Raw genomic sequence first — 16403 nt, 5'->3', positions numbered from 1 at the left:
GCCCCAGGAATCTATCTTTAAAAAGAAATGCCCATAACACCCGTGTCTGAACCAGCCTTGGGGAAGGCCATCGCTGCTGCCTGCGGGGCAGCAGGGATCAGAACCCAGACACCTGGTTACCACAGGTGGTTTCTACGCTGTGCCCCCAGGCCTCTGGGATCCTGGCCCTTGGTGTCACCTTAGGAAGGGCCCAGGGCACCCTCGCCCCCAGAGGCTGCAATCTCCCAACTGCAGACAACTGCGGTGAATCCCACGCGGGGCCCCGTCAGGAAGGCGCTGTCCCCGGGCCCTCTCCACGGCCACGCCTGTCCGCTCTCCCACCACACACAGAAGACTACGGCAGAAACCGGCCAAGCCCGGACCAGCCCAGGATGGATCGCACAGTCAGCGCCTCCGCCCCGGGCAGGCAGGTGGCGGGGCAGCGCGGCCAGGGAGCGGCCGTCGGGTGGGCGCAGCGTGGACGTCGGGTGGGCGACCGAGGCGCGGGCCAGGAGCGTGGAGGATCCCCGGGACCCCGGGAACCCACCCGGGACCCCGCCGGCCATCGCCGGGACCCTGCCGGCCATCGCCGGGCCAAGCCGGCCATCCCCGGGACCCCGCCGCCGCCGCCAGTGACCCGAGCCGCGACCCGCCTCCACTCGCTGCAAGGCTACCGGGACTTGTAGTCGGCGCCGGCGCTCCGACGCTGCAGGCGCGTGTCCTGCCGGGACTTGTAGTCCAGCTCCCGCAGGTCCAGGGCGGAGGGAGGACGGTGGGACTCGGAGTCCCAGGGAGCCGCGCGCCGGCCACGACATCCTCGTCGTCCCGGTCACCGCCGCCTCCGCGGCCGCTGGGGTTTCTAGCCCGCCGCCGCCGCCGCCGCTGCTTCTCGGGCCAGTCCGGGCGTCCCCGGGGCGGACGGAGGCTGCGGGTGGGAGCCCTCGCGGGCCCTGCGGCGCGGGCCGGGGGAGGCCGGGCTGGAGCCCCGGGGCGGTGGGGGCCGGGCCGGGCGGGGGCCGGGCGGCGTCCCGGGGCCCTGACGGCCGCCGTGTCCACAGCGGACTGACGCGAGCGCCGAGGCGCCGGCGGCCGGGCGAGCGCGGCGCCGACATGGCTCACCTCCGCGGATTTGCCAGCCAGGTGAGGCGGGTGTCTGCGCCCCGCGGGGCGTGGGCCCGGCCGCCCTTCCCTGCGAGCGCCGGCAGGAAGCGCGTCCGCCCGGGCCCGGAGCTGAGGAAGCCGACGGGCCTGGGCACCCGGAGCCCGGCTGCCCGTGGGGGCCGCTCACAGGCGCTGCGGGAGGCGACTGTTGCTTCGTGTTGGCCGTGGAGAGGAAAAAAACCCGTGGGCTGAGAAATGGAGCTGGACAGGGGACCCCGGGGTAAGGGGCGCCCTTGCCAGGCGGGCCGGTGGGAGTTCCAGCCTCTGGTCGTGCCCTGCTGGGCAGTTCTCTGAGTGACAACGGGGTGGCCGCCCTGCCCCTCGCCAGCCCGCAGCTGGGCCCCAGACGGTGTGGGCAGATGCCCCAGGCCTCCGCTTCCAGAGCCGGCGAGCATCTGGGCACCCCATCCCGGGAAGGAGTGGGCAGTCAGGGTCACAGCCAGGGAGGCTCTTCCCACTTAGGCTGGTGGAGCGTGGCTGCCACTCCTGTTGGTGGGATTCGGGGGTCCACGAGGCCGTGCTCAGGCTCCTGGGTAGGATGATCTGGTTCCCGCCCTGTGTCCACCGGCTGGTGGGAGTGGTGCCATGGGGCGTTGCTTTGAGGGTAGTGGACTGTCCTCGGCGTGCCAGGAGGATGCAAGCTGAAAGCACCGGGCAGAGCTGATGGAGTCCCCAGGATGGCCGCCTAGGGTTGGGGAATAGACCAGGCCGCTGAGGCAGGTGCCTCTCAGTGAGCAGGAGGGCTGGATCTTGCTGGGCATGGTGGAGTGCTCACTGACACTACACCCACAGCTGACATGCAGAGGGCAGGAGGTGAGCACCTGTCAGGGTCCTGCTCTGGGCGGTGACCACCTGTCAGTCAGGGTCCTGCCATGGGGGTGACCGGGTGTCAGTCAGGGTCCTGCCCCGGAGGGTTACAGGGTGTCAGTCAGGGTCCTGCCATGGGGGTGACCGGGTGTCAGTCAGGGTCCTGCCTTGAGGGGTGACCAGGTGTCAGTCAGAGTCCTGCCATGGGGGTGACCGGGTGTCAGTCAGGGTCCTGCCCTGGAGGGTGACCGGGTGTCAGTCAGGGTCCTGCCCTGGAGGGTGACCGGGTGTCAGTCAGGGTCCTGCCTTGGGGTGACCGGGTGTCAGGGTCCTGCCCTGTGGGGTGACCAGGTGTTAGGGTCCTGCCTTGGGGTGACCGGGTGTCAGGGTCCTGCCCTGGAGGGTGACCGGGTGTCAGTCAGGGTCCTGCCATGGGGGTGACCAGGTGTCAGTCAGGGTTGTCCCATGGTGGGTAGTAACCACTTGTCCGTTCGGGTCCTGCGCCAGGGAGTAACCGCCTGTCAGGGTCCTGCCTTAGGGAGTGGCTGCCTGGTCATCAGGGTCGTCCCATGAGGCGTGACCGTCTTGTCTGTCGAGATCTCAGGGTTCATCACCAGGTTTGTCTTTCCTTACATGTGAGTAGGCTCTTGCCTGTGCCGCTCTGCGGGCAGTGGATCTAGTGTGGCTTCTGGGCAATAGGAGTGGGGAGTTGATAAGTGCAACCTGAGGCCTTGGGCACCCCGGACTTTCTTGTGGTCCCGGTCCTGCACATTGGCTCTAGGCTGACCCTGGGTATCCATGATGGCCTGTCCAGACCACAAGCATGGGTTGCACCTGCCAGGTCTGTTATGGGGCTGTGCGTCCACTTGTGTGATAGGGAGGAAGAGGCTGCCTTTGCTCATCCATCCTAGCCTGGGCACCAAGTCAAGGTACTTGTTGATGCTGCAGCTGCTGGTTTGGTTGGTGTGCGCCCCAAAGCCACACCAAGCTCGCTCAGAAGGAGCCACTAGCAGGGAAATGCTCTGTGCTGTGCCTGAGGTGTCTGTCTCCTGAAGCCTGTAGCTGTGGGTTAGACCCACAGCATGAGGATGCCGTCTGGATCGGATGCTGTTTTGGGACTGACAGTGGTGGTGTGTTATAGTTCCATGGTCAGGCCTTGGTGCCTCCTAACGTTGCAGGGTGCTGACCTGCAGTTACCAGATATAGTTGCACACGCCTCCCTTCCCAGTTCTTGTGCTTATGTCACACTCTGGGGACTGTCCCCTCCCCCAGGGAGGATGTTGAATTTTCTGAAGATTCCAGCAGGGGCTGAGGCTACCTCTCCAGGCCCCTGCTTATTGCTGGTGTCCAAGGTGTGCCCCTGCCCAGGGCAGCCTCTGGCTGGGTGTTGCCTACCATGTCCTTGCCTATCCTTTGGCCCACAGCACCCCCGTGTGGACCCCGAGGAACTCTTCACGAAGCTGGACCGCATCGGCAAGGGCTCCTTTGGCGAAGTGTACAAGGGCATCGACAACCACACCAAGGAGGTGGTGGCCATCAAGATCATCGACCTGGAGGAGGCAGAGGACGAGATCGAGGACATCCAACAGGAGATCACCGTTCTCAGCCAATGTGACAGCCCCTACATTACCCGTTACTTCGGCTCCTACCTCAAGGTGCCGGTGGGCAGGGCCTGCTCTCTGGGCTGGGGGCCTGGGGGCCCACCTGGGTTGGAAGCACCTTAACGAGGTGGATGCAGTCGCTGCTCTAGCCTTGGTTGTGTCTGCCCACGGAGCTGGGAGCTGCCGGCATTGCCCTGTTTGGGTTCCCGGTGGGCTCCTCCCACCTGGGAGGGGCTACTCCCCTGGCCACTGCCAGGAGCTCATGGGTGGGCTTCTCTCTGCTGCAGAGCACCAAGTTGTGGATCATCATGGAGTACCTGGGTGGGGGCTCCGCGCTGGACTTGGTAAGGTGTGGGCTACGGTAGTGGGTGGCTGGCTTGGGGGAGGGCGAATGAACTCCTGTGACCCAGGAGTTGGTGTTTGCACCCCAAGGCAGAACACCCAGCTGGGGCCCCCTCGCCTGCTCTGTTCTGGCTGAGCGGTTCCCATCTAGCCTGGCAGTTGCAGGAACATAAGCCACCACTCTGGATGGGGACAACCCCTCTTGGAGAGGGGTAGGGTCTGGGCCCTGGCTATGAATGGGGTTGGGTGGAGGAGCCGAGGTCCTGCTGTCCCCTCCTCTTCTCCAGCTGAAACCTGGCCCCCTGGAGGAGACCTCCATCGCCACCATCCTGCGGGAGATCCTCAAGGGTCTGGACTACTTGCACTCGGAGCGCAAGATCCACCGAGACATCAAAGGTGCTGCAGTCAGAGCATGGTACTCTGGGCAAGGGTGAGGTGGGGCCGCGGCTGCACTGCCCATGGTCTGGCCTAGGGTGGGGTGGAGGCTGTGGTTACAGGGGTGTGGTCCAGTCTATGTTGGGGGCCGTGGCTGTGCTGCCCATGGTCTGGCCTAGGGTAGGGGCTGTTGCTACACTGCCTGTGGTCTAATCTAGGGTGGGGGCCATGGCTGTGCTGCTCATGGTCTGATCTAGGGTGGGGCCGTGACTACACTGTCTGTGGTCTGGGGTAGGGAAGTGCCACTAACCCTGTGCCCAGAGTATACTGTCAGTCACACCTCTGCGCTGGCTCTTGTCACATCGTTGATGTTCGCAGCAGGTTTAGATTTGCTGTCCCCCCTTATGCTTGTACTCCTGAGGCCATGCCTGCCCTGGGCAGATGCAGGTGGCAGAGCATGGGGTTTCCTGGCCAGCATGTGGGGTAGGGTCCCCTTTGTTGAGCCTGTAGGGTGTCATTCTGCTGGGTTGTTCTGAGAGCCATGTGCTGAGGGCCTCCCAGGGCTGTGTAGGCACCCCGGTCACTGGGCTCCTGCTGGCAGTGCCCCTGGGCCCCCTGTGCTGGGAAGCTGTGGGCTGCACTGCTGAGAACGGGCCAAGCCTGAAACTACCTGTCCTGTGCCGAGCAGCCGCCAACGTGCTGCTGTCTGAGCAGGGTGATGTGAAGCTGGCTGACTTCGGAGTGGCGGGGCAGCTCACAGACACACAGATCAAGAGGAACACATTTGTGGGCACACCCTTCTGGATGGCCCCTGAGGTCATCAAGCAGTCTGCCTACGACTTCAAGGTGGGCGGCGTAGGTGGCTGGGGTGGGGGTGCTGGCTGGCTTGGGAGCTGCATGCCACAGTGGTCCATGTGGCACCCCTTCCAGGCTGACATCTGGTCCCTGGGGATCACCGCCATCGAACTTGCCAAGGGGGAGCCCCCAAACTCGGACCTCCATCCTATGCGGGTCCTGTTCCTGATCCCCAAGAACAACCCACCCACACTCGAGGGCCCTCACAGCAAGCCTTTCAAGGAGTTCGTGGAGGCCTGCCTCAACAAGGACCCCCGATTTGTAAGCCCAGCCTGGGTGGGGTGGTTAGTTGGGCTTGGAGAGGGGCCCAGGCCAGCGCCCAGTCATCCCACAGTGAGGACCCTGGGGTGCCTGGTGACGGCTCCTGGTCCTTGACCTGACAGCGGCCCACGGCCAAGGAACTCCTGAAGCACAAGTTCATCACGCGCTACACCAAGAAGACGTCCTTCCTCACCGAGCTCATCGACCGCTACAAGCGCTGGAAGTCGGAGGGCCATGGCGAGGAGTCCAGCTCCGAGGACTCAGATATGTAGGCCTGGAGGGGCCGGGTTGGGGTTGGGCGGTAGGCTTGGTCAGGCTCCTCCCCTGTGCCTGGGGTCATCCTCTTTATCCTTCCCAGCGATGGCGAGGCTGAGGACGGGGAGCAGGGCCCCGTGTGGACATTTCCCCCAACTGTCAGGCCCAGCCCACACAGCAAGCTGCACAAGGGGACGGCCCTGCATGGCTCACACAAGGTCTGTCCTGTTGTGTCCAGCCTCGGGTCTAGCTCCATCTTGACTTCTGTGAGCAGTGACATGGGGTCAGCGAGGACCCGTGGTCCAGAGTGTGCTTACCTGGGGCCCAGAAAAGAGGCTGGGGATGGAGTGGGGGATCTAGACAAGCTGGGAGTGAAGTTTGGGGCCCAAGGCCTAAACAAGGAGCTGGGAGTGGAGTGGCGGGGGGAGTCCCTGAGGACTATGGATCACGGGTACAGCTGGTTCAGAGATGAAGAGTGGCCCCAAGGGACTCCATTGGGTAGTGGGGGGCAGTGCTGTATACGCCAAGGCTGTCCTTGCCACTGTGACCCAAGGGAAGTAGGGTGGTGAGCAGGGCCATGGTGCCCTCACACTCACCGACTCTGTTTCTTGGCTTCCTCCAGTCTGCTGAGCCGGTCAAGAGGCAGCCCAGATCACAGTGTCTGTCCACGCTGGTGCGGCCCGTGTTTGGAGAGGTAAGGCGGTTGGGCCTGCAGCCTCTCCCTGCAGTAACCACAGGAGTCCCTGGTGGCAGATGCCAGCTGAACCTTTGGCAGGCCTCTGCAAGGCGCTGTGTATATGGTGGCGGGAAGATGGCATACCTCTTGGAAGGAGAACTTGTGAAGGACCACATAAGCAGTGGTCGTGTTGGGCTGGATCAGGCAGTGCATCTGGGGGTTTGGGTTGTTTTTGAAAACATTTATTGGTGATAACAGAAAACTCCCCAGAAGGCCACAGCGGCTGGGGTAGAAGTAGGGGGTAATGTCTGGGGCCACGACTGGGAACTCAGGCAGGTCCCCCCAGGGGACAAGGTACCACATGAGCTGTCACCATGGGCCCCAGAGGAAGGGTGGGGCCCATGGAGGGAGCATGTAGTCCCCAGGCAGTGCTGGGTGGTAATCCTAGTCAGGCCTCGGTGGGCCCCCACAACCTCTGGCCAGGTGTCAGGGGTCAGAATTCAGCTGCAGTTCTCTCCACAGCTCAGGGACAAGCACATGCAGAACGGCGGGGGTCTGGGGGCACTAGAGGAGCTGGAGAACGCCTTCAGTCTGGCTGAGGAGGCATGCCCGGGCATCTCGGACAAGCTGGTGCTACGACTAGTGGAGCGTGTGCAGAGGTGAGGCCTGGCCTCGGGCCATGCACAGCGGGTTCCTCTTGACCTCACTGGTCCTGCATGACTTGCTGCCAGGCAGTGATGGCTGGAACTGCCTGTAGGTTGCGGGGTCCCAGCCCCAGCTGCACGCAGCTGCACTCAGCTTTCCCTGGGACTTGGCCTGGGCAGTGATGGCTGGGGGGCTGCCTTCCCTCCTCCACAGGTTCTCGCACAGCAGGAACCACCTGACCTCCACCCGCTGAGAGCTGGGCCTCGCATCTCAGCACTGTCGGACCAGGATGTGTCAGCTTGCAGGCCACCTGCCAAGCACAGGGCAGCCATGGCCTGATAGCAAGGGCTGGGCAGTTCTGTCTCCTCCTGAGGCCCCATTGGCCCTGTGGGGTCCCACAGGCACTGTCTCTGTAAAGTATGTGTGTCACTGGGACGTCTTGTTTTTTTAAGAAGTGAACTTTGTTCCCTTGATAATTTCATAGACTCATCCCCACCCCTGTGAATAAAAACCTGAACTGGTGAGTGCTGCCCCACCTCCCCTGGAGAGGGTGGCGGGCACAGCCATGTGCTGGGTCCTGGGGAGTGCGTGGGTGCCACAGGCACTTTGGTTTCTGTTTGTCCAGGGGACAGGAGCCCCTTGGCCTGACTGAGCTACACATCTGCCTGTGGGCTGTGGGCCTGCCCATCGCTCCACTAGCCTGTCGTCATCTCAGTGTCTGGAGGTGCCCATGGCTGCCCTGGCTTGGGGCACATGGACAAGTGGCAGCTGCTGTTGGGCTCCTTGTCTAGGATGTCCTCATCCAGGCAGGACGCACTGCAGTCCCTGGCCTGCTGTGCATCCTGCGACCTGCTGGCGCTCCCGATCACCTCCATCCACCTGCAGGAGAGGACAAGCTTGGGCTGCAGGTGCCTCCTGAGAGCCAGGGCACAAGGGGCGGGTCACTCAGCTCCTGCCTGACTCAGCCCTCTCCCGGAAGTCACCTTTCAAATGTGTACTTGCTTTCAGCCCGGAAAAAGTAGACGTGGGATCTGAACTGCAGCTTGAAGACGTAGTCCTTGTGGATGCTGTCAGCTTCCCTGGGGACACTCACACTGTAGCCCAGCAATGGGAGGCTGGCCAGGGGGCAGGTGTCCTGGAGGCCACACAGAACTCAGGTTCGGGAGCCCACCATCCCAGACCGCCCTCTCGAATGCCAGTGCAAGTGGTGGGGCAGGGTCCCTGTTGATGAGGGTGTCCCCTGCACCCTCGTGTGCTCCAGGTGGGGAGGATGGGTGCACAGGTGATGCTGGCCCACACCTGGTGGCTTTTGTAGAAGAACAGACAGAAGTTGGTGAAGACGACCCAGAGCTTCTGCCAGCCACTGCTGTTCTTGAACTTGCGCAGCAGGTACCCCGAGAGCTGGTTCTGTTGGCAGTCAAAGGCACCGTTGGTCTCATGGAAAAGGCCTTCAGTGACCCCAGGAGGGCAGAGGGTAGGACAGGGAGGGGCAGGCTGTCTCACATGGTCTACCCCCTCTCAGAGGCCAGCTGGCTAGCATTCCAAACCCCTCGCAGGTGATGGGCATTTGTCATGGGGTTGCTGGGCTACTAGGGGTGCATGGAGACAGCAGGCAGCAAGCAGGGCGACTGCTAGCCACCCTAGGGAAGGCTGCACAGGCCTGGGGCGCCACGGTACACGTGAGGGGGTTTCGGGAGGGCAGTCCTTGGCAGAGGTGATACCTCGACAGCTGCACTGTGGTCAGCTCTGGACACACTTGTGTTCCGGTACCAGCACACGTGCACCGTGGTGTTGACCCGGTGTGGGCTTTGGGTGCTCCAAGCTGCTACTTCTGCCTCCTGTTCCTCGGAGACCTCACTGGAAGATGCTGGGGGCAGGAAGCAGAAACAGCATGGGATCGGGGCAGACACTCCTACCAAGCTGGCTCTCTCACAGTGGGGTCTTCTGGGAGGGGCACTGGTCAGGACTCACAGGGCCCTGATGTGCGCATGGTGCTAGCTGGCAGTGCCAGGGCTGGGTTGCTGCTGCTGCTGTTGGCTGCCTGGATTGCAGTACTGAGGTCTCGCGTCCACTTGTCCTTTTCCAGCCGCGTGCTGTAGAAAGAAGGGTGAGGCTGCTCTCCTGGGCCTCAGGGGGTCAGGCCTGTGAGGACAAGGCACCCCCCAGCAGCAGGGTGAACAGTGCAGGAAGGTCCAGGCAGGCCCCTGCAGGGCTCACCACAAAGCTGACACTGCTCGCCAGTGGGAGAGGCGGCTCGTTTGTCACCTAGGAGGCCCTCTTGGAAGTTCAGGTCAGCCAGGACCCCCGTCCCTGAGAGATGACTGTACCCTTGTGTTGCACACATAAAAGGGGGGGGGGCGTCCTGCCCATCAAACAGATGAGCCTCGGATCCTCCGCCCATGCCCAGGGAGGGCTGAAAGTGGAGACAGGGTGGGGGCTCACCTGGCTGCCAGCACCAGTGTCCTCTGAGCTGCATAGATGGTAAAACAGTGTGGGCCACCCTCACTTTGAACCTCCTCCACCTGCAAGCAGGAGCAGAGGCTGACTTGTCGGGGAGCAGGCAGGAGCCAGCAGGCAACACCAGCAATGCTAGGGGACATGACATTGCTAGGGAACATGGGATCACCAGGGGACAATTACTAGGGAACACAGAATTGCCAGGCAACACGACATTGCTAGATGCAGTGCTTAGAAGTCCTGTCCTGTCCAAGTCTGAATGTGGCCAGGAGGGATCTGGTTGTCCCCAGGCGTGACAGCTGCCACTGGGGGGTGGGGCTGTGGGCCAGAGAGCACTTGCTACTCACCGGTGGGTCCAGCACTATCAGCTGAAAATAAGCAAAAGGAGAGAGACTGAGCATCTTTGTGGTCGGGGAGGGAGGTGGCGGGTTCGTGTATAAACTAAGCATTAACGGCCTCACGGGTCCTAGTCGGCAGTGAGTTCACAGTGACATCAGCCTGAGGCTTCAAAGAGGAGCTGCTGGCTGACAGCACTGGTCCTGCCACAGCCTGAGAACAAGGAGCTGGCACCACCATGCCCTTTCTGTCAGGTGCAGGTGTGGCTTCCTGCCTGCTGCTGAAGCGCAAGTTGGACAAGGACACCCAAGCAACGTGGGTAATGGCCAGCAGGACAGTGTCGTGAGGTCACCATTCCCTAAACCGTGTGACTATGATGCAGTTTCCTGAGTCAGATCCTGGTGGTGTTTCCAGAAGGGTCTGCCCAAATGTTGAGGGTCACAGCAGGGAGGGCAGATGGGGATGGGGTACGTGTTCCCATCATGGAGAGCTCAACACAATGGCCACAGTGAGAGGTTGGGGGACAAGATGTAACGTTTCTGCAACTATGAAGACAGTCCAGGCAGGCAGCTTGAGTAAAAATGAACTCTTAATGAAGTACCACTCTGGTGTATGCTTGGAGAGTGGCAAGTCCACAGGACAGAAGCCTGAAGGAAAAGGTGGCCCTGGCCTGAGCAGCCTCGTACTGGCAGGTCCCACGTGGGCTCCTTCCTCTGCCCTGCTCCCAGCATCGTGATGGAGTACACCCTTAAAGTAGTGACCGCTCGAGTGTCACTCGTGGGACACCCAGTCTCTGGATCTCAGACCTAGCCGTCATACATATTCAGGGACTGAGCCCAAGGGTAGATGACTGGCCTGTCCTCTCAGCTACTCTGTCACTGAAATAAATTACATGTGTCTGCCAGGTCCCCTGCTGCACATTCTAGAATACTAGAACACACAGCCCATCAACATGGAGCCTGAACTCCACTAGGCAAGACCAAACCCAAATAGGAAAGGAGGGCGGTGCCTGTGACCCACAAGAGCTGGCTAGGGTCTGCCCTCCCTGCAGACAGGCAGGTGACCCTCAGCGGAAAGGCTTCGTGCACGCAGCACCCGTCCAACAGCCTCTTCTGGTGTGTGCAGCCTCGGACTGTGCCCTGGGCTGGAGTCTGCCTTCAGGGCTCAGGGCTGAAGGCTGGAGAAAGGCCGACAGTCTGCTAATCTGTACATGGAAAAATGATGCATCTGTGACAGCAACCAGGCCCAGCTCCCCTGTGCGCTGCTTGTCCCTGCGGCCCAAGAGGAGCTGAAGGAGTGTGTGACAAACATTTGGCCTGTTGACCGCTTTGCTGTTATCCCAAAAGGCACTGACCACAACAAGGGCCAACTGCAGGACCACATGGAAGCACGGGGTTCTCTGTCCTCAGAATACACCTGGAAGCACCAATGCTCAGTGGCGGTGCCATCCAGGAGTGTGTCCCATGAGACTCGGACATAGGTGTGAACATTTCAACACAGTGCACGTGGATCTGTGCATGTGCTGGAATTCTCCCACGTGAGAGCAGTATTGGGGACAACTGGCCTTGTCCTGCCTGGAAGTGTTTTAGGCACCAGGAGCAGAGACCAGGGAAAAATGAGAGAAGCCAGAAAATGGGCTCACACTGCAGCTACTGGCCACTGTGTGATGCAGGGAGGCCGGGCCAGGCCCAGACTCTCAGCAAACCCAGTGTCACTCACCAGCATGCCGTGGAGTGGGAGGAGGCCGCGTATCCGGAAGTGGCTGCTCCCTGGGACACCTTTGCTTGTGTACAGCAGCATATCTGAGAACTGAGCAGTGGGAAGCAAAGTGACAAAGTCTCAATTTCATGAACAACTCAGTGGCGGTCACAGCTGGCTGGCTAGCCACAGGGTTGTGGCAGAAAGGACAACCCTCACACATTTGGCCATGGTGGACCAGAAGTGAGCTGCAGCCAGCTTTTGGGGCCCGGGATCCAGCTGGTGTGGAGCCCGAGGGGAGATTCTCCCCCATGTCTGCTCCTGTCTGCTGTGGGCAGGATGAGGAAGGGGGCTGGCTCCTGCTGCAATCCTGGAATCTGCCCAGGTCCTGTCTGTTACCACCTAGACCAAGCCTTCCGTGCTGGGCCAGAGGGCAGCTGGGGGCCCCTCACCTGCAGCAGGAGACACGGCCTGGGTGCCTGAGAACCTACCAGAAAGACCATCCTCTGCTGTAGCCCCTTTCTCGTGAGCTTGTGTAGGCAGCCCTCACGGATGAACTCCTGAAAGAGACATGGCCACTCAGTGGCCAGGGGGTGGCCCTGGCTCAGCTGTGCCAAGACTGAAAAAGAGCAGGCGCAACATCCACTCAGGCCTGCTCAGCCTGGGAACCACTCTGCTCCCACTGGCTTCACTTCTCTGAGCTCCCCAATTCTCAATATGTCCAAATAAGGTTGTCAGGCATCATTACACAGTTAGCTTTGTGTGTGTGTGTGTGTAGACAGGAAACAGCATGTTAATATGTGTGTGTGTAAAGAGGAAATGTGTGTGTAGACAGGAAATTATGTGAGTGCGTAGACAGGAAATAGCATGTTAATATGTATGTGTGCAGACAGGAAATGTGTGTGTAGAGAAGAAATAGCATGTTAATGTGAGTACACATACACAGGAAATATACCAGTGACAGTCAAGCAGCAGGGAACTGCTGTAATGTATGTGACAAACTATATGTAAGAATGACAGAAACCGAGACACCCGCATGGGAGAAAACGTCTAGAATTGAACTTCACATCATGATCTGTTGGTTTTAAAGAAGAAATCTGAGAGGGGCCAGTTGAAGAGACCCTGTGTGTGTGAAAGGAGAGTTGGTGTGTATGTGCAGACTATATGTGGGTGTCTGTGAGAGAGACTGGATTTATGTGTGATACACAGCGAGTGTGTGAATCTGTCTTCCACCTTCTGGTTCACTCCCCAAATAGCTGCCATAGCCAGGGCTGGGTTGGGCCAAAGCCAGGAGCATTTGGTCCATTTGCAGCTGCCTCTCAGGCACCTTAAGAGGAAGCTGGCTCAGAACTGGAGCAGCCAGGACTCAAACTGGTACTCTAAATGGAATGCCAGTGTCCAGGTGGATCACCATGCTGGGCTAGCCACAACACTGACACCTAAATAACATATCTAAAAAACATGAACTTTGTGGTAATTTTTTTTACTTAAGAAAATGACTAGGCTGTCTGACTAAATCCTCACTTTGAAAGTGCTGGGATCCCATGTGGGTGCCAATTCATGTCCTAGCTGTTCCACTTCCCATCCAGATCCCAGCTTATGGCCTGGGAAGGCAGTAGAGTATGTCCCAAAAGATCATGAAACCTAGAAGAAGCTCCTGGCTTCAGACTGGCTCAGTTCAGGCCATTTGGGAAGTGAAACAGTGGATGGAAGATCTCTCTCTGTTTCTCTTTTTTTTCCTTAAATCTGATCTGCCTTCCCAGTAAAAATAAGGACTAAAAAAAGAAAAAGAAAGGAAATTGAGGGGGCCTGGCACCATAACCTAGCAGTTAAAGTCCTTGCTTTGAGTGCTCCGGGATCCCAGATGGGTGCTGGTTCTAATCCCGGTGGCCCGCTTCCCATCCAGCTTCCTGCTTGTGGTCTGGGGAAGCAGTGGAGGACGGCCCAAAGACTTGGGACCCTGCACCCACGTGGGAGACCCGGAAGACTCTCCAGGCTCCTGGCTTAGGATTGACTCAGCTCCAGCTGTTACGGCCGCTTGGGGAGTGAGCCATCTGACAGAAGATCTTCCTCTCTGTCTCTCCTCCTCTGTGTATATCTGCCTTTACAATAAAAATAAATAAATCTTAAAAAAAAAAAAAGAAATTGGCCACCAGCTCAAAATACTTTCCTGGGAGCGATGCAATGGCTCAGCTAGCAAATCCTCCACCTGCACGCACTGGCATTCCATCCGGGTGCCAGTTCATGTTCTGGCTGCTCCATTTCCCATCCAGCTCCCCGTTTATGGCCTGGGAAGGCACAAGAGGATGGCCCAAAACCTTGGGACCCTTGCACCCACATTAAAAACCCCTAAGGGGAGCCTGGTTTCAGAATGGCTTAGCTCTAGCTGTTGCGGTCATTTGGGGAGTGAACCATTTGATGGAAAATCTTTCTCTATCTCTGCTTGCCCCTGTAAATCTTCCTTTCCACAAAAAATAAATTTCTAAAAGCAAAACACTTTGCGGAAGCAAAGTCACTCACCCTGCCGGGCGCAGCAAGGTTGTCTATGCCGACCAGGGCCCGTTGCAGCTCCGCCAGCTTCTGGGAGTTCTCAAGGCGGGTGAGGTTGTGCTGCAGCGCAGTGGTCACCTCAGAGACAGCCTGCAGAGCACCTGCACAGGGAGGCCACCCACTGTCTGTAGTGACTCTCTGCTGGGATGAGTGCCTGAAGCTTCTTGGCGAGGTGGCTTGTCTCTCAGTGCAGAACAAGTGTGGCCTTGGGAGTCCAGGGCACATGCTATCCTCAGTGGACCCTCAGAAGACTCCTGCTCCTGCTCTCAAGGACGCTGCCTGGCAAGCTGGCCGACAGGGGGCGCTGTCTGCCTCATAGCATGCTCATCTGGGGAGCCAGGGAAGGCTGAGCACTGGCCCTCACCCAATGATGGACTCAGTGACACTCACTCTGGCAGTTCCGTGCCATCTGGAGGCCCTGGCCTGGCTGTCCCTCAGGACCACCATAGTGTTGGAGTTGCTCCTGCAAGCCCATGGTGTGGGCTTGCTCGGTGCCTGGATGGTCTCTCAGCACAACCTCGCTGGAGCTGGCCCTTGGGGCAGCTTCTATTTCGACATGCCATTTCTGATCCTGCTCCCTGCTACTGTACTCAGGAAAGCAGAAGATGGCCCAAATGTTGGACTCCGGGCGCTCACAAGGACTCCAATGGTGTTCCAGGCTCCTGGCTTCAGACTAGCCATTTGGGCAATGAACCAGTAAAGGAAGATCCCTTTCTCTGTATCTCAGCTTAGTAAATACATCTTTAAAAGTATCAGAGAGGAAGAGAGAGAGAAAGAGAGCTTCTGTCTGCTGGCTAACCTCACAGATGGCTGCAATAGCCAGGGCCAAGCCAAAGCAGGAACTGGGAGCTCTAGTCTCAGTTATTCACATGGGAGTCATAGTCCATTTCTTGCTGCCTCTTAGGCACATTTGCAGGCAGACAGACTGGAAGTGGAACAGCTGGAATGGGTAATCCTGTATGGGACGCAGCATTGCAGGCAGTAGCAGCCTAACCCGTGGCACCACAACACCAACGCCAACATACAAAAAAAACGGCTGACACCCTGAGAGCCCCTGTGCTTCTTGCACCTGCAGGTATCTGTGAGAAGTGCTGGGGGTGTTCACTTGAAACCTTTAATGCAGGCTCTTTGATTGTGCTAGCATGGCCCAGGCCCTGCTGTGCTTCAGAGCCAAGGCCTCCAGGACACAAAGGCCAAGGCAGCAGGTCATAATGAGAGTGGCCAGCTCTCAAATGCACTTGTAGGGGGCCCAGGCAGTATGCCACTTGCTGTGACCCCTGTGGGAGGTCATGTATTCCCGTGCCTTCAGATCTGTAGCTGAGAAGGGCCTTGCCCTCACATGGTGGAAAGGACAGGTTCCAGTCTGTTGTGGCCTGGGACCTGCTTTCCATGGCCACTGATCAGTACACTGTCAAGGTGACAGATCCATGTTGTACTCACTGTGGCAATCAGCGTAGTCATGGTGCCCAGGTGGGTAGTGCTCACACAGCCGGCTCAGCAGCAGACGCAGGTGCACCAGCCGCTGGCTAGGCTTCAGCAGGAATGCGTTGAGAGGCAGGTAGCAGACTTTCTGGAGCTCAAACTCCTTGTACACTGCCTCCAGCTTCTTAGAGCACCGGGTGGCCTTTTCCAGTTCTGTCAGGACCTCATCATGCTTTTGGAAGTAGCTGGTAAACTCCTGTGGTCGCACCAAAAGAGGGTTTAGGTGAGATGTGAGAGAGGTGGTCCCAGAGACAGAATGCCCCATCTGCAGACACCAGCAGAGCCCAATGGCCAGCGGGCCTGGGAAGTGGAGGTGACCTGCTCCATGTGGCCTCTACCCGACCTGTGGCTTCTTCCAGTGTCAGCCACCACCATGCTCCTCATGGACCCATCTGCTGCTCACCTGGTTGAGTGGACCAGAGCTGGGAGGGGCCATGCATCTCAGAGGGACACAGCAAGGGAGTGCTAGGGCAGGACAACAGAGCACACTGAAGCCCAGCAGGGCTTTACTCTGGAGTGGTCAGCAGTCTGCTGACCGAGGCATGGGATTGGTATGACCATGCCTACATTCATGTAACACATTAAGGATCGTGTGCATGTGAGATCTGAGAGTAAAGTCCCAACCTCTACAAGGAGTGAGAACAGTGAAGATGACGTGGGGCCTTGTGCCAAGGGGGTCTGTTCTGGAGAGCATGGCCCTGAGAGGTAACAGGTTCAGGAAAAGGTTGTACCTTCAAAGGGAACATTATTCTCCTCAACAGGTGGTGAGGGTCCAACACCTACTTATGAGGGAAACCCTCCTGGCTCAGCAGGGAGCCTGTCTGGAGGGGGACCCTGTCTGGAGGAGGGGGAGGCTGTCCTTGGGGGAGCCTGTCTAGTGAAAGCCTATCTGGCGGAGCCTGTCTGTGGGGAGCCTGTCCAAA

The 16403-nt window shown here is 59.1% G+C and overlaps 2 protein-coding genes across 7 annotated transcripts in view; one reads left to right on the top strand and one right to left on the bottom strand.

Moving 5' to 3' along the window:
- The first annotated feature begins 773 nt into the window (after nucleotides 1-773).
- Nucleotides 774-7541, top strand: STK25 (serine/threonine kinase 25). 4 transcript variants are annotated; one of them, XM_058665223.1, is made up of 12 exons: nucleotides 775-910; nucleotides 1038-1119; nucleotides 3372-3602; nucleotides 3836-3892; nucleotides 4178-4286; nucleotides 4954-5111; nucleotides 5196-5381; nucleotides 5504-5649; nucleotides 5740-5854; nucleotides 6259-6330; nucleotides 6835-6971; nucleotides 7171-7541. In XM_058665223.1, exons 2-12 carry the CDS (start codon nucleotides 1090-1092, stop codon nucleotides 7208-7210), a joined length of 1281 nt encoding a protein of 426 aa, XP_058521206.1. In that variant the 5' UTR covers nucleotides 775-910; nucleotides 1038-1089; the 3' UTR covers nucleotides 7211-7541. The 4 variants fall into 4 exon arrangements, with proteins under 4 accessions (XP_058521205.1, XP_058521206.1, XP_004597483.1 ...); XM_004597426.3 differs by lacking the exon at nucleotides 775-910 and having other exon boundaries at nucleotides 917-1119; XM_058665222.1 differs by lacking the exons at nucleotides 6835-6971; nucleotides 7171-7541 and having other exon boundaries at nucleotides 774-910; nucleotides 6259-6579.
- A 170-nt stretch (nucleotides 7542-7711) lies between these two features.
- The window catches only part of FARP2 (FERM, ARH/RhoGEF and pleckstrin domain protein 2), a 67381-nt gene continuing 58689 nt past the window's right edge, over nucleotides 7712-16403 (bottom strand). Inside the window, exons 18-27 of one of the 3 annotated variants that reach the window (XR_009245517.1) lie at nucleotides 15439-15676; nucleotides 13969-14099; nucleotides 11940-12008; nucleotides 11470-11559; nucleotides 9762-9782; nucleotides 9400-9479; nucleotides 8929-9050; nucleotides 8679-8824; nucleotides 7941-8364; nucleotides 7712-7836 (exon numbers count right to left, since the gene is read on the bottom strand). Coding sequence is in view for 2 of the 3 variants with exons in the window: in XM_058665220.1 (XP_058521203.1) it covers nucleotides 7937-8092; nucleotides 8257-8364; nucleotides 8679-8824; nucleotides 8929-9050; nucleotides 9400-9479; nucleotides 9762-9782; nucleotides 11470-11559; nucleotides 11940-12008; nucleotides 13969-14099; nucleotides 15439-15676 (1161 nt within the window). In the remaining variant the exon portion in view is untranslated. Of the gene's footprint in view, nucleotides 8365-8678; nucleotides 8825-8928; nucleotides 9480-9761; nucleotides 9783-11469; nucleotides 11560-11939; nucleotides 12009-13968; nucleotides 14100-15438; nucleotides 15677-16403 lie in introns of those variants that run through there. The other 2 variants (XM_058665220.1, XM_058665221.1) reach the window with 2 other exon arrangements.

This window comes from Ochotona princeps, chromosome 5 (genome assembly GCF_030435755.1).
Source record: "Ochotona princeps isolate mOchPri1 chromosome 5, mOchPri1.hap1, whole genome shotgun sequence".
Lineage (NCBI taxonomy): Eukaryota > Metazoa > Chordata > Mammalia > Lagomorpha > Ochotonidae > Ochotona > Ochotona princeps.
Note: the sequence above shows the minus strand (reverse complement) of the source record. Positions and strands in the feature narration are given on the sequence as shown.

Coding starts and splice junctions, on each gene's coding strand:
- STK25 (XM_058665222.1), top strand. CDS start 1,090: ATGGCTCACCTCCGCGGATTTGCCAGCCAG. Junction 5,112..5,195: donor AGTCTGCCTACGACTTCAAG/GTGGGCGGCGTA, acceptor CACCCCTTCCAG/GCTGACATCTGGTCCCTGGG. Junction 5,855..6,258: donor CCCTGCATGGCTCACACAAG/GTCTGTCCTGTT, acceptor GGCTTCCTCCAG/TCTGCTGAGCCGGTCAAGAG.